The 14258-nt window shown below is 35.4% G+C and overlaps 1 protein-coding gene across 16 annotated transcripts in view; it reads left to right on the top strand.

Moving 5' to 3' along the window:
* Positions 1-14258, top strand: part of MYO9A (myosin IXA) — a 242739-nt gene that overhangs the window by 177697 nt on the left and 50784 nt on the right. For 7 of the 16 annotated variants that reach the window (XM_069595546.1, XM_069595541.1, XM_069595545.1 and 4 more), the window contains 3 exons: positions 3738-3837; positions 4355-4570; positions 10699-10811. In XM_069595546.1, the coding sequence (XP_069451647.1) occupies positions 3738-3837; positions 4355-4570; positions 10699-10811 (429 nt within the window). The remainder of the gene's footprint in view (positions 1-3737; positions 3838-4354; positions 4571-10698; positions 10812-14258) is intronic. The other 9 variants (XM_069595547.1, XM_069595542.1, XM_069595544.1 and 6 more) reach the window with 2 other exon arrangements.

Raw genomic sequence — 14258 nt, 5'->3', positions numbered from 1 at the left:
TAGTTACGTGAGGGATGTGTGTGTGTGTGTATATAGTTGTTAGATCCATGAATCTGTTTTATAGAAGACTTCAGTTCAGTCACTCAGTTGTGTCTGACTGTTTGTGACCCCATTGACTGTAGCACACCAGGCCTCCCTGTCCATCACCAACTTCCGGAGTTTACTCAAACTCATGTCCATTGAGTCAGTGATGCCATCCAACCATCTCGTTCTCTGTCATCCCCTTCTCCTCCTGCCTTCAGTCTTTCCCAGCGTCAGGGTCTTTTCAAATGAGTCAGTTCTTTGCATCAGGTGGCCAGAGTATTGGAGTTTCAGCTTTAGCATTAGTCCTTCCAATGAATATTGAAAACTGATTTCCTTTAGGATGGACTGGTTGGATCTCCTTGCAGTCCAAGGGACTCTCAAGAGTCAAAAGCATCAATTCTTCGGGGCTCAGCTTTCTTTATAGTCCAACTCTCACATACATACATGACTACTGGAAAAACCATACTCTGACTAGATGGATCTTTGTTGGCAAAGTAATGTTTCTGCTTTTTAATATACTGTCTAGATTGGTCATAACTTTTCTTCCAAGGAGCAAGTGTCTTTTAATTTCCTGGCTGCAGTCACCATCTGCAGTGATTTTGGAGCCCCCAAAAATACAGTCTGTCACTGTTTCCACTATTTCCCCATCTATTTGCCATGAAGTGATGGGACCAGATGCCATGGTCTTAGTTTTCTGAATGTTGAGTTTTAAGCCAACTTTTTTACTCTCCTCTTTAACTTTCATCAAGAGGCTCTTTAGTTTTCTTCACTTTCTGCCATAAGAGTGGTGTCATCTGCATATCTGAGGTTATTGATATTTCTCCTGGCAATCTTGATTCCAGCTTGTGCTTCCTCCAGCCCATTGTTTCTCATGATGTACTCTGCATATAAGTTAAATAAGCAGGGTGACAATATACAGCCTTGACGTACTCCTTTTCCTATTTGGAACCAGTCTGTTGTTCCATGTCCAGTTCTAACTGTTGCTTCCTTACCTGCATACAGATTTCTCAAGAGGCAGATTTCAAAAACATTAATCATACTTGTGAATTACTCCTTTTATCATTTTGCCAAGATACAGTCTTAACAGCTACTTGACCTAGTTTACTTTACCTTATTAACAACTATTTATCTTCAAAATGATTATGTATTAGATTGTTTGCATGAAAGCTTAAGGAAAATCCATACTTCACACCTTCTCATTCTGTAAGTAATTTTAGAAACATTAGCATTTTATAGAATTGTAAATGTTAGTGTTTCTAAGTTATCTATTCAGTTGCCACATGTTATAGATGAGGTCACTGGTGCCCTTGGACATGAAATGACCTGGATAAGGTCACATAGTTAGAAATAGCTGAGCCCAGAATTTGAGTTTCCTGATTAGAAATCAGCATTGGGTGTCCTGATTAGGAAGTAACATTAGATTAGTGTTCTTTCTATGCCGTAGGGTGGTAAGTGCATCATAGTCTTCATCTGGTTAGTAAGGGAGAACAAAAAAGAAATCATGGAGAAACTTAAGAGAAACTGCTGTGAGTTTAGAAGTTAATCAGAGTAGCTAGGTGCTATCAAAGATCCTGTTAATAGTCCTTCTTTTGGAGAACAAATCAAAGATAAATGACTCAGCTGTGGCAAGAGACATTTGAATAATCAAAAGGGAATCTTTTAGGACAACCTAGGATTGCTGGACTTGATTTTATTTATTTTTATTTATTTTTATTTTTTTTAAATTTTTCTTATTTTAGTTTTTTATTTTTTAAATTTTAAAATCTTTAATTCTTACATGCGTTCCCAAACATGAACCCCCCTCCCACCTCCCTCCCCATAAAATCTCTCTGGGTCATCCCCATGCACCAGCCCCAAGCATGCTGCATCCTGCGTCAGACATAGACTGGCGATTCAATTCTTACATGATAGTATACATGTTAGAATGTCATTCTCCCAAATCATCTCACCCCCTCCCTCTCCCTCTGAGTCCAAAAGTCCGTTATACACATCTGTGTCTCTTTCCCTGTCTTGCATACAGGGTCGTCATTGCCATCTTCCTAAATTCCATATATATGTGTTAGTATACTATATTGGTGTTTTTCTTTCTGGCTTACTTCACTCTGTATAATCGGCTCCAATTTCATCCATCTCATCAGAACTGATTCAAATGAATTCTTTTTCACGGCTGAGTAATACTCCATTGTGTATATGTACCACAGCTTTCTTATCCATTCATCTGCTGATGGACATCTAGGTTGTTTCCATGTCCTGGCTATTATAAACAGTGCTGCGATGAACATTGGGGTACATGTGTCTCTTTCAATTCTGGTTTCCTCGGTGTGTATGCCCAGCAGTGGGATTGCTGGGTCATAAGGTAGTTCTATTTGCAATTTTTTAAGGAATCTCCACACTGTTCTCCATAGTGGCTGTACTAGTTTGCATTCCCACCAACAGTGTAGGAGGGTTCCCTTTTCTCCACACCCTCTCCAGCATTTATTGCTTGCAGATTTTTGGATCGCAGCCATTTTGACTGGTGTGAAGTGGTACCTCATTGTGGTTTTGATTTGCATTTCTCTAATAATGAGTTATGTTGAGCATCTTTTCATGTGTTTGTTGGCCATCCGTATGTCTTCTTTGGAGAAATGTCTATTTAGTTCTTTGGCCCATTTTTTGATTGGGTCGTTTATTTTTCTGGAATTGAGCTGCAGAAGTTGCTTGTATATTTTTGAGATTAGTTGTTTGTCAGTTGCTTCTATGATCCACCTCCCAGAATTCTGGAAATAAAAGCAAAAATAAACAAATGGGATCTAATTAAAATTAAAAGCTTCTGCACAACAAAGGAAAATATAAGCAAGGTGAAAAGACAGCCTTCTGAATGGACTTGATTTTATAGTGGTCAGAAAGGGAGGTCTCTAAGAAGATTTTAGTTGTAAGAAGGGTGTGTTTAGAGATTATTGTACAAGATAACCTAGGCCTTCATGGAAGATTTTGAATGCAAGGGCAGTTAGTCTGCCAAATGATATTATAAGTTAATGTCTACTTTAAACTCAGAAGTATGCTGGAAGGTAAAATATGATTTTCAGTGAGTTTACAGTCTTGCTAAGAAGAGATGAACAATATGTTACTGATAAATTTTAAGATTCATGGTCCTGAGTTAATATAGATAATTGGGTTTATAAAAGTATAAGAAAAGTATAGGTTCTCTTCAGATTTTCATCAGACACAAACATTCATTTCTGCAGAGAATTTAATGATAAAGCAGTCATATCATGTGGTTATTCAAGCAAAAATTAAATTCTCATAAACTAACACTATACCGTCTTTATGGTTTGGAGCATACTGTTTTTAGTTTGATAACAATTTCTTACTTTGTCAGTGTTGATTTTATTCTGTACAGCCTCAAGTTTTAAAATTAAGCCAACAGATAAAAGTTGCAGAGAGATTTCGGAAAGAAAACTTGTTTGTCAATAGAACCGTCTCCCTATAAAGCAAAGTAATGAGATCCTCATCACTCGGTAGCTACTTATCAGGTGTTTTATAATGATGAGCGTGTAAAGACCCCTTCTAAGACTAATTCTTAAGATTTGTGGACTTAGTATTTTCCCTTTCTCATCATCAAATCCATTTCTTTGACCTGGCTTGTTAGACTATATTTCATGCTATCCTTTTAAGACTGCTGCCATGAGTTATCTGCTAGGAATCGAAATGTAATCCTGTTGTTTCATCCGAAGTGTCACCACGGACGCCTTGAACAGTGGAAATCCTCAACTCCAGAAACAAGATGAACCAACTTGGAAACCTGTAAAGTTAACTGGGCCGGCCCAAGGAGAGGTAAGTGTTGAATTTTGTTTTATTTATCTTCTATGCAAAATAGGTGCATACTGTTTTGGAAATTACTGTTCTTGTAGTTAGAACACTTGATCTACTCATTTACTCCCAAGTGTTTATAGAAAAAGAAGCCATGAGTTAAGTCTGTTATACTCAGAGAGGAATACTTCAGGCAGGGAAGGATGCCTACAAATCCAGATTATATTTACAAAAAAAGGAATTCTAAAAGAAAAGAAGGCAATTTATGCAGGTGACTTTGGTGACTTATTATGGCAGTGAAAGATGACTTCCTTGGCTATGGAGAAGAACAGTGTGGATTTAGCTTCCATTCTTATTCTTTGTCCAGAGTAATGAATATGGATTGATTTTGGTTATGGCTGTCACTTCTAGTGGAAAAGGCATGGGGTGGGAGGGGATGTTTCAAGAAATTCATGAGCTCTTTGATGTCTTTCATTGGCATCATCTCCCAAAAAGCCAAAACAAAACATTGTTGTGTTATTTGTTTTATCATTTGGTCAAGCAGGTTGCCAGACCGGCCCATAAAAAGAAAGCTCGAATGGCGCGGACGCGCTCCGATTTCTTGACTAGAGGTACTTTTGCCGATGGGGAGGGGGATACAGAGGAAGATGATTACGATGACATTATTGAGCCCCTTCTCTCCCTTGACCAAGCTTCTCACTCTGAGCTAGGGCCTGCACCCAGCCTGGGTCAGGCCTCTCACAGTGACTCCGAAATGGTAATTTTACAGCAATATAAGAAAAATAGGCAACAAGCAAATCTGATGGAAATAGTCTTTGCTAATCTAAAGCTAACCTTCACAGCTTCTTCTCCATATAATGGTTTGTACGTGGGAAACCTCAGTGAACACAGCAACTAGAGCTAAAGCTTAATTTAACAGGACTTGAATTAAGGGCGCTTTAGCAGTATATGTCAGTTAAATCATAAGTTAGGCAAAAAATAATAAAATTATTTAACTTAGCACTAATGTAGAAGCTTTCTGTGTTTTATCTTCAAAGTTTCTAGAACAAGAGCCTCAAACTTTTTTTGTAAAGGGCCAGATATTAAATATTTCAGATTCTATGGGTCATACAGTCTCTGTCGGAACTAGTTACCTCTGCTGTTGTAGAATGGAAACCGCCGTAGGCAAGTGAACAAAGGTGCATGGCTGTGTTCCAATAAAACTATTTACAAAAACACTCAATGGGCTTTATTTGACCTGCTAGCCATAGTTTCCTGATCTCTCTGTGGTCTACTGAATAGAGTATATGTTAAATAATCCAGTAGCTTTTAACTGAAATAGTATTCTCTCTTTCTCTCTCTCTCTCTTTTTTTTTTTTTTTGCATTTAAACCTGCTTCCCCTCTGCATTTTTTAGTAATACAAAATAAACATGAATTTTTAAAAAATTTAATGAGAAATGACAAAAATACCTTCCTGGACCAACCCAGCCAACTAAAAAAGGCTGTAGATAATGTGAATTTGTATTAATCACAAAGTATAACATTAACATTATGTTTAAATAAAGCTGCATAAATAAAATAGCTTTTTTATCATATCTCAGCCCAAATTAGGTACATATAGTTTGATAAGTTTGAGTGTATTTATGGATATAAAGTGTTTGATTTTGGAATTGGCCTGGAAAATACAATAGGAGTACCCTGTATGCCTACTGTGTACTAAATGTTATCACTGAGGAAGTAGAGTGATATGCATTTTATTTCCATGCATATTCTTAATTAAGTTTAGTCTCTAATGTTCTTCTGTAGTATCTGTTCATTATGGGAGGAACATTTTAGGATGGTCTTCTTTTGACTCATTAAATATTTTATCAATATTCAAAGAATGGTTTTAAGCTGGTCGGGGGCTTCTCTGGTGGCTCAGATGGTAAAGAATCTGCCTGCAATGTGGGAGACACAGGTTTGTTCCCTGGGGTGGGAAGATCCCCTGGAGAAAAGAATGTCTACCCGCTCCAGTATTCTTGCCTGGAGAGTTCTATGGACAGAGGAGCCTGGCGGGCTCATGAGGTCACAAAGAGTCAGACACAACTGAGAGACTAGCACTTTCACTTTTTTTTTTAAACTTTCAGGCTGTTTGCGCCAAAGACCTAGTTAATTAAAATTATCGTTAAGTTCCAGAATATTCTCATTGTCTTTATCTTTTGTTGGAAGATAGACCCATTTTTTAAATGATAATATGGATATTCTAAAGAAGAAAAAATAAAATAACCAACAAAAATAGAAAAATGCACAGCCAGTTATCTAACTAGACTAATGAATCATTACCCTGAACCAAATGGTAAAAGTTGCTCAGCCTGTATGTTCATTAATATATCTAGTTAGAACCAAAGACTTCTCTTCAGTGTAGGATTAAATAACTCCACTTTGGAGATGGCCCTATTTTTGAGTTATAATTATTGAAACACATTCTATCATATGCTTTTTGGTTGAAGATGAAATTATGTAATGGAGCAAACTAATTTGAATGAAAAAACACTGCTGTATGTTTCTAGTATAAATAGGGAACATACTTAAATTATTCTCCAGTTTTTATTAGTCGAAGAATTTAGCATTTGTAATTGCTATTTTGTTCCTGAGAGTTTCCTTTGATACAAACCTTAGTCCTTTTGGTGGTAGAATTCTTTCTGAGAACTTATTGAGATGAACCAAGTAGCTGGGCTTTCTGCTTGGAGCGTTCAGCCCCTCTCAGGGTTCTATCTGGCAGTCTTTGCCTGTGATTCTGTTCACCTGCTTGACGGTCACTGCATGCCAGTAGTTGCAGAGCACCCTCCTGCACAGTGTGTTAGTCACCTCTCCGGCTTCCTCACTGTCCTTGTGTTTCATCACTAGCTATCTTAGGAATAGGTTGCGGTGTTTGTTTCTGGTGGACACTTGCATGAAGAAGCTTTGCTTTCTCTAGACTATGCTGACAGATACTTATCGGGGTTGGGGGTGGGAAGGGTAGGGACAGTTTTAAAGTATGTTTCTGTTTATTTGAAAATATACCATGTTCTAATGTTCTCTGATATTGTGAAAATGAAGACTAATTATTTCTAACTGGAATCTACTGAATTATCAAATTCTGAATATCTTCAGGGTTTTAAATGGTCTTGATTTTATGGGCACATAATTTTTTTAAAAGCTGGATAGTTTATTTTTTTCTGGACAAAGTGACTTAGTAACTCTGACATTTGCTAAGAAGTGTGTCATTCCTCAAGGAAGCCATCAACTGACCTTTCCGTTGTGAAATAACTGATCCTAATGAGATAGAAACAGTTAGCTATGAATTCCTTCAAGGGGATTTGATAAGCATTACCTCTGGAGTTGACAAAATGGTAATTAGTTGTTACCTGCAATGAAGAAGTGGAAGTGAGAGTAGCAGTTTCTATCTTTATGACCTTGGTTTTTTTTCCTACTTATAACTCTGCCATTTGAATAACTGTTTAGTCTCTGTATGCTGTTTTCACGTAGTTTTTATACACACCATGTTGGTTTTTACCCAAGAACAACAACATGTTCTGCTAAGCAGCATTTTGAAGATAGCTTTCATGTAGCTTTTTATTTAGTCTCTGAAGATTGTGGATAGTGAGTTAATGAAATCATCTCTACCCCTTATTTGTAGGATTGATATAGGTAACAGAGTTTTCTCTGTATAGTTTCTTCCACCATTCCCTACACTTCAACAGTCATCTCCATGGGTCTGACTTTATCTCCTGTATCATAAAACTGAGTTTTCATTTTCATTCTTCAATACAGAAGAATTACTGTACTTCTCACCTTCCTATTTTTGTTTGTATTTCTCTGAGATACTCTCCACTCCTTATCTGTGTTGAATTTTCCTTCTCTTTGCTCCACAGAAAACTGCCAGAAAAAAAACCCATTGATCAAGCACAGCTAAGTGTGTTAGCTTATTTTATAGTAAGCAGAAAGTCACCTCGACTAGGTCTTAGTAATTTTTCAGAAAGGGGAAGTCAGGAAAGGATATTTATAATATTTTAAGACCTAGGCTAGTGATTTTGAGGTGAGTGTTGCAAGTTGGGAAACTGGTGAATTGAACAGTTTATGCCATAAAAAGTTTAGATTGGTGGCCCCAGGACAGCAGCTTATTGCATACACTTATTTTTACTTATTTTTAGTATTTACTTATTTTTTAGCATACTCTTTCCTATTTTATTTTGTTAAATTTCTTCTAGTCTGTTAGGGCTCTCTTGTTTTCAGTTTTGTTATTCAGATTTTCATTAATCTTTTTTTACCCCCCTTTGGCTGTACCTCTCAGCATATAGGATCTTAGTTCCCTGAACAGAGCTTGAACCCCCGGCCATGGAGTGAGATCCTAACCACTAGGCCACCAGGGAACTCCTTACACTTAGTATTTACATACGTATTTTATTCCCCCCCAGAAGTCAGAGGACAGAATTTTCCTATGAAACTATCTGGGATTGGTACTTTTTTGTAGCATAGGTTCCTCTATTTCTTCTAGGAGAATTACCCTTTAAAGCTTTCTGTCTAATAAGGTCAATTTTGGCAACTATTTTTTTCCATTTCATCATTCAGATTTACTTGCATAGGGGTCTATAAAGTAGTCTCATGATTTTAAAAAGTTCTGTTTCAGTGGTTATTTCCCTTTTGTCAGTTCTTATTTTATAGATTTTTTTTTTCTTTACCTAGTTATTTGTCTATTTTGTTAATTTTTTCCAGAGTAACAGGATCTAGTTTTATTTATCATATATCCTTTTTTTTCATTCTCCACTGATTTCTGTTTTTACCTTATGTTTATTATTTATTATATTTTATTTTGGTTTACTTTCTTATTTTTCTAGTTTTTGAGTGAATAATTTAATTCATTTATTTTTACTGATACAGGTTTTTAAGGCTATGAATTCTCCTCTAGTCACACTTCAGATGTATCTCACTTATTTTAATGTGTAAAGGATTTATTACTTTTAAGAAAATCTGTAATTTTAGTTTATATTTCTTTCTTTACCTGAAACTTGTTTAATAAAATTTTTTTTAGTTTTCAGATGAAGAGCCTTTTTGTTTTTAAATCTTTGTTAGTTTCTGGTTTTATTATATTCTGGTGAAAGACTATTTATAATGCTTCTGTTTGATCAAATTTATTGGTATTTTCTTTGTTAGTTAGAATATGATCAGTTTTTATGAATGTTCCACGTGCATTTTTAAAATTGAAATATATGATTGCAATATTATGTTACTTTCAGATATACTATGTAATGATTTAGCCATAACAATTTACATTCCCACTACTAGTGAACGAGGGTTCTCTTCTATCTATATCCTTGCCAGCATTTGTTACTTGTTGACTGTGTGTTTGATAAGGTGTATTCTCTATCCAGAGTATAAAATTTCAGTATACATCCATAATCTCTACCTTACTGATAATGTTATTTGTCTTCTATATCCTTATTATTTTTTATCTGTCTTATATCAGATGAATGTTAATATCATTCCTATTACTCATTGTAAATTGTACCTTTTAGTATTAAAAAGTGTCCTTTGTCAGCTTCCATGTTTTTTTGCTTGAATTCTACATTAGTAATATTACAGCCTCCGTTTTCTTTTTATTTCCATTTGCCAAGAATACTGTTGTTTGTCCTTTCAACTTTAGCCTGTCTGGATCCTTTTGTTTAGAGGTGTGTTTTTTATACAATATAGTTGGGCCCTGCTTTGTGAGCCAAATTAAAAAATCTTTCCCTTAGTAGGTGAGTTAAATCTATTCATGTTTATTGATGAAAGTGAGAGATTAATTCTCAACTTGCAATTTTGTTATTATCATGTTATGTTAAATTTACTGTGTTCATTTTTTTCTCTTTTATTTTTTTAAATTTCTTTTGATGTTTAGCAAACATTGTGGTCTTGTTCTGTTGATTGTTTACTTTTATATGTAACTTTTAAAAAATGCCTTTAATATTTTAAAATTTAATCAATAATACTCTAATTAGTCATTTTAAAATGAGTACTATTCTTACCTATTGTGACACAACTATTGGTGAATTATTCTAGTCTCTATTCCCTTCTACTCCGGTTTTTTTAAGCTTTTATTCCTACTTTGTCAGAATATGTAATTTTGTATACAATTCTTTCACCATAGTCCCCACCTTTGATTTTGTCTTAGATCTACTATTAAATGTATTAAATTATCACTTCAAATATTTTGCAGAAGTTTCCCTGTTTGTCTCTTGGTTGGACGAAGCTCTTCCCTTAGATTACTCAAAGGGCCATCAATATGGAATTCCCCCTCTTGGCTACATATAAAGTCCTTGATTCATATTTTCTTATTCTGAGTTATTTGAAAGTGCTATTTTATTATTGTCTTACTTTGTTATTGTTGGTAAGTCTATTGCCAGTATAAATCTCTTGCCCTTTTAAGTTATTTGATCTTTTTACTTGCAGACCTTGAGAAGTTTTTCTTTAAAGTTTAGGCTATGTCTTTAAGTTGATAACCACTGATTAATTATCCTAAATTATCCTATATATCTAGATTTATCAGGTCCTGTATCTTTTGTCCCTATCTTTAGATGGTTTTGATTTTTTTCTTACTTTTCCATTTGATATTCTTTTTTTCCATTCACCCTACATGACGTTGTCTGCTAAATTGTCAGAAAACACAATGAGCTGGTATTTCCCATTTAGCGTTTTTATTGACCCAAGTGCCCTTTACTTCGGATTGCTGTTTGAACTTAATGGAATTTTTAGTAGGTTCTTTTATTTTAATGAATCTCTGAGTAATATGAATATTTTTGTATGTTTTTAATAGGTATAATTCTCAAATAATTCTATAATCCGAGTTTTAATTACAGTGCTATGATAATTACTTGGTTTTAAAGTCTTTACATATGTAATTATTACAGACATCACAGCGGTTTTCTTCAGTTGATGAAGAAGCAAAGCTTCATAAGACCATGTCTCAAGGAGAGATTACGAAGTTGGCAGTGAGACAGAAGGCTTCAGAGTCAGATATAAGGTATAAAGCAAACACTGAAAGTTAATAGGGGTAAAATAATTCTATTTGCTAATTACCGAGCATCTTTATAAAAGCATAATTCATAAAGCAGCTATTGATTTCGAAAGTTTTGAAATTCATTTTTTCAGCAAATACTAAGTACCTACTCTGACAGAAACAAACAGTTCAGATATATATAATAAACTTTGTCTTTTTATATGTTAGCACTGTGATTTGGGCAAAATCTTTCTTTTTTTTTGGCCACAGTTTGGCCTGTTAAATCTTAGTTCTCTGACCAGGGATCAAACCTACACCCCCATGCAGTGGAAATGCAGTCTTAACCACAAGACCACCAGGGAAGCCCCAGGGCAAAGTCTTAACATCATTATATGACTTAGGATTTTTGGTTGTAAAGAAAAGACATTAGATGAGATGAGAGTGAAAATATTTTCTGGTTTTGGACTTAAATTCTGCTCTAAGTGTTGTAAAAATATAACTGGAAAAATCTTTCAGGAAATAACTGTTCTTTTTAGGAAAGTATATGAAGTTTTTATTTATCAAGAGTATGTCTTTGTCCCTTATTGTATTATGTAAGACAGTTGGGTCCTCACTGATATGAGGTCTTCCCTGATGTTGAATATCACATTGAATTATCTATCTGGTTCATAACCCTTCTCAGTGACTGTAGAGTATAATCCAAGGTAACCCAAATCTAGAGCAGATTATGCTGGAGATGAAAGTTTGAGAAACAAAATATAACATAGTAGAAAAATATACAAGTGGAGATAGCAGATTAAATATATAAATTTAATTTCCACATCCTTCTAAAATAGCCTATATATGACAAAAGCAACAGCAGCAACAAAGCAACAGGAGACAGAAATAATAAAAATGTGGAATCCAACAGGTAAATAGACAAATTTTAAATGTCTTAATAGATAGGAGAAAGCTGAATCTTAAGCCAACTGAGAAAGAAGCATCTGACTGGCTGATCTTCCCCAACCCTAGCAGAAAATAGGAGAAAATATTTTCTGGAAAGAATAAAACAAAAGATTTCTGCACTTAGAGGTAACCAGATATACTTGAGGATTGAGGTACATATTTGGAACCAGGGGGATTTTATGAATGTCTACATACTGAATGTTAAGATCCCCCAGATTTTATTGTGTATTCAGCTCCCATGTTTCACCTACCCTCTAAGCAGATGATTCAAAGAGTCTTTGGGACTTTGGTCCCCAACCCTCAAGGAAAGACCTAAAGATATTGGTATCAGCCAGATAACCCTGCAAGGGCAACCACAGCTTGGAAGCCCCACCAATGCACACTAGAACTTCCAGGCATGTGAAAGTGAAAGTCGCTCAGTTGTGTCCAACTCTTTGAGACCCCATGGACTACAGACCATGGAATTCTCCAGGCTAGAATACTGGAGTGGGTAGCCTTTCCCTTCTCCAGGGACCTTCCCAACCCAGAGATCGAACCCAGGTCTCCCGCATTGCAGGCAGATTCTTTACCAGCTGAGCCACAAGGGAAGTGTTTCCAAGTATGATCACCACACATTTGAGGAAACATCTTAAATGAAAGAAACTAAAATTAATGGATAAAATATAACTTGGAAGAAATAAACTATGGGGGAAAGAAGCTTTAAGACAAATATATAAAACTATCAATAGATCTTCTGCATAAAGAAATATGGCTATATTCATTAAATTAGAATAGTTGAAAGGGAAACATCCATAATAATAAAAAGAGCATTTGAAAATTGAAACTACAATAGCATAAAGAAGTCCAAAGCATGAGAAAGAAAGCTGATATCTCTCAGAAATTTGAACAAAAAGACAAAGGGAGAGAAGAGGCAAGAAAAGAGAAGAAAATTAGAGGAGCAGTTTAGGACATCCAGTGACCCACTTATAAGAACTCTGGAAAGATAGGACAAAGAAAATGGAGAGGAGCAAATCATTAATAAATTCAGGTAAATGTCACAGAATTGAAGGACTTGAGCTTCTAGATTGACAAGGCTCAACATAATGAAAATAGACCCATACCAAAAGACATGTCATCATACAATAGAAGAGACAAAAGAAATCTCCATTATGATCCTAAAAGTAGCTTTACAAATGATGGTTGTACAGCAATCACAGAGGGAACCATTCCAGAATAGAGCAGGTTAGAAGGCTCTGGGAAAGATTTCTTTAAGAACATGGAACTGATAGAGTACCTAACTGTATTTCAACATATTGAGAGGAGATATTCACAAATGGGGAAACACTTGGAGGTGAATTGAATGTAGAACCAGTGAGCAAATATAAAATAAAATATTAACTCTAAAAAGTATGAGTTATATAGGGTACTATATGCCTCAGTTGTGAATATTACTTACATAGTAAAAAAGGTGAACACTAAAGAACTAAACTAAAAGGTGAATTAAAAGAAACTATATATTGACCTACTAAAATTGTGATATTCTGTTGAGGGGATGTCTGTGGAGGGTATAGAACTGGAGTGTTGGAATGTGCTTAATTTATTATCTGTGGTCACAAGTATGATAGCAATATAAGTTTGGTGAATATTAAAAGAACCATTTAAGTAAATTCTAAAGGGTTGTTTAGGGATCAGAAAAGGGATAAAAATAGCAGGAGAAGAGCTATCATTTGTAATAAGCTTCGTGGAACAATTTCTTTTCATACCATATAGATGTACAAGTTTAGTAATATGCTATTTAAAAAAAAAGAGGGCACCATGAATAAAAGAAAATTGACTTCCAAAGAAGATAGACCTGATTTTAACTTCTGTCTCTATTAGCCCTCTGAGCCTCATGTTCATGTGTAGTTAGGATAAAAATACTCATTTATCTTGGCAGTTATGAAAAGTAGTCATTGTAAGTCAAGCCCAGTGCCTGGCTTCTAGTAGACGCTCAAAAAAAAATTTCTTTTTTGGTAGACAAACATACAAAGGAACCAACACTAAATGTACAAGTAAGCCTCCCAGTACAGAGTTAGGATACATGGGTCAGTAAGCTGTTATTGTCTCAGGATGTTTCCTTGGTGTATGTGATGGGAGAGAGTATGTAAGTGCTAAGAATGAGGCAATGTTGCATAGTAGGTATGATCCTCCACTTTGTCACTCACTGGCTGTGTAACCTTGGGAAAGTCACCTAATACTTAAACCACCAGTTTTTCACCTGAAAACTGTTTATGGTTTGAATGTAAATTTGTTGTTATAGGTATTTAAGGTAACGCTATATAGTTATGCTCCAGGCATAACTCTAAGTACTTATGAGTTATGCTCCATACTCATAAGTACTTATGCTCCAGGCATAAGTACTTATATGATAATAACTAATATGATTCAGTTCAGTTCAGTTCAGTTCAGTTGCTCAGTTGTGTCCGACTCTTTGCAACCCCAGGAATCGCAGCATGCCAGGCCTCCCTGTCCATCACCATCTCCCGGAGTTCACTCAGACTCACGTCC

The sequence above is a fragment of the Ovis canadensis genome, chromosome 7 (genome assembly GCF_042477335.2).
Source record: "Ovis canadensis isolate MfBH-ARS-UI-01 breed Bighorn chromosome 7, ARS-UI_OviCan_v2, whole genome shotgun sequence".
NCBI lineage: Eukaryota > Metazoa > Chordata > Mammalia > Artiodactyla > Bovidae > Ovis > Ovis canadensis.
This window is presented reverse-complemented; position numbering and strand designations above follow the sequence as displayed.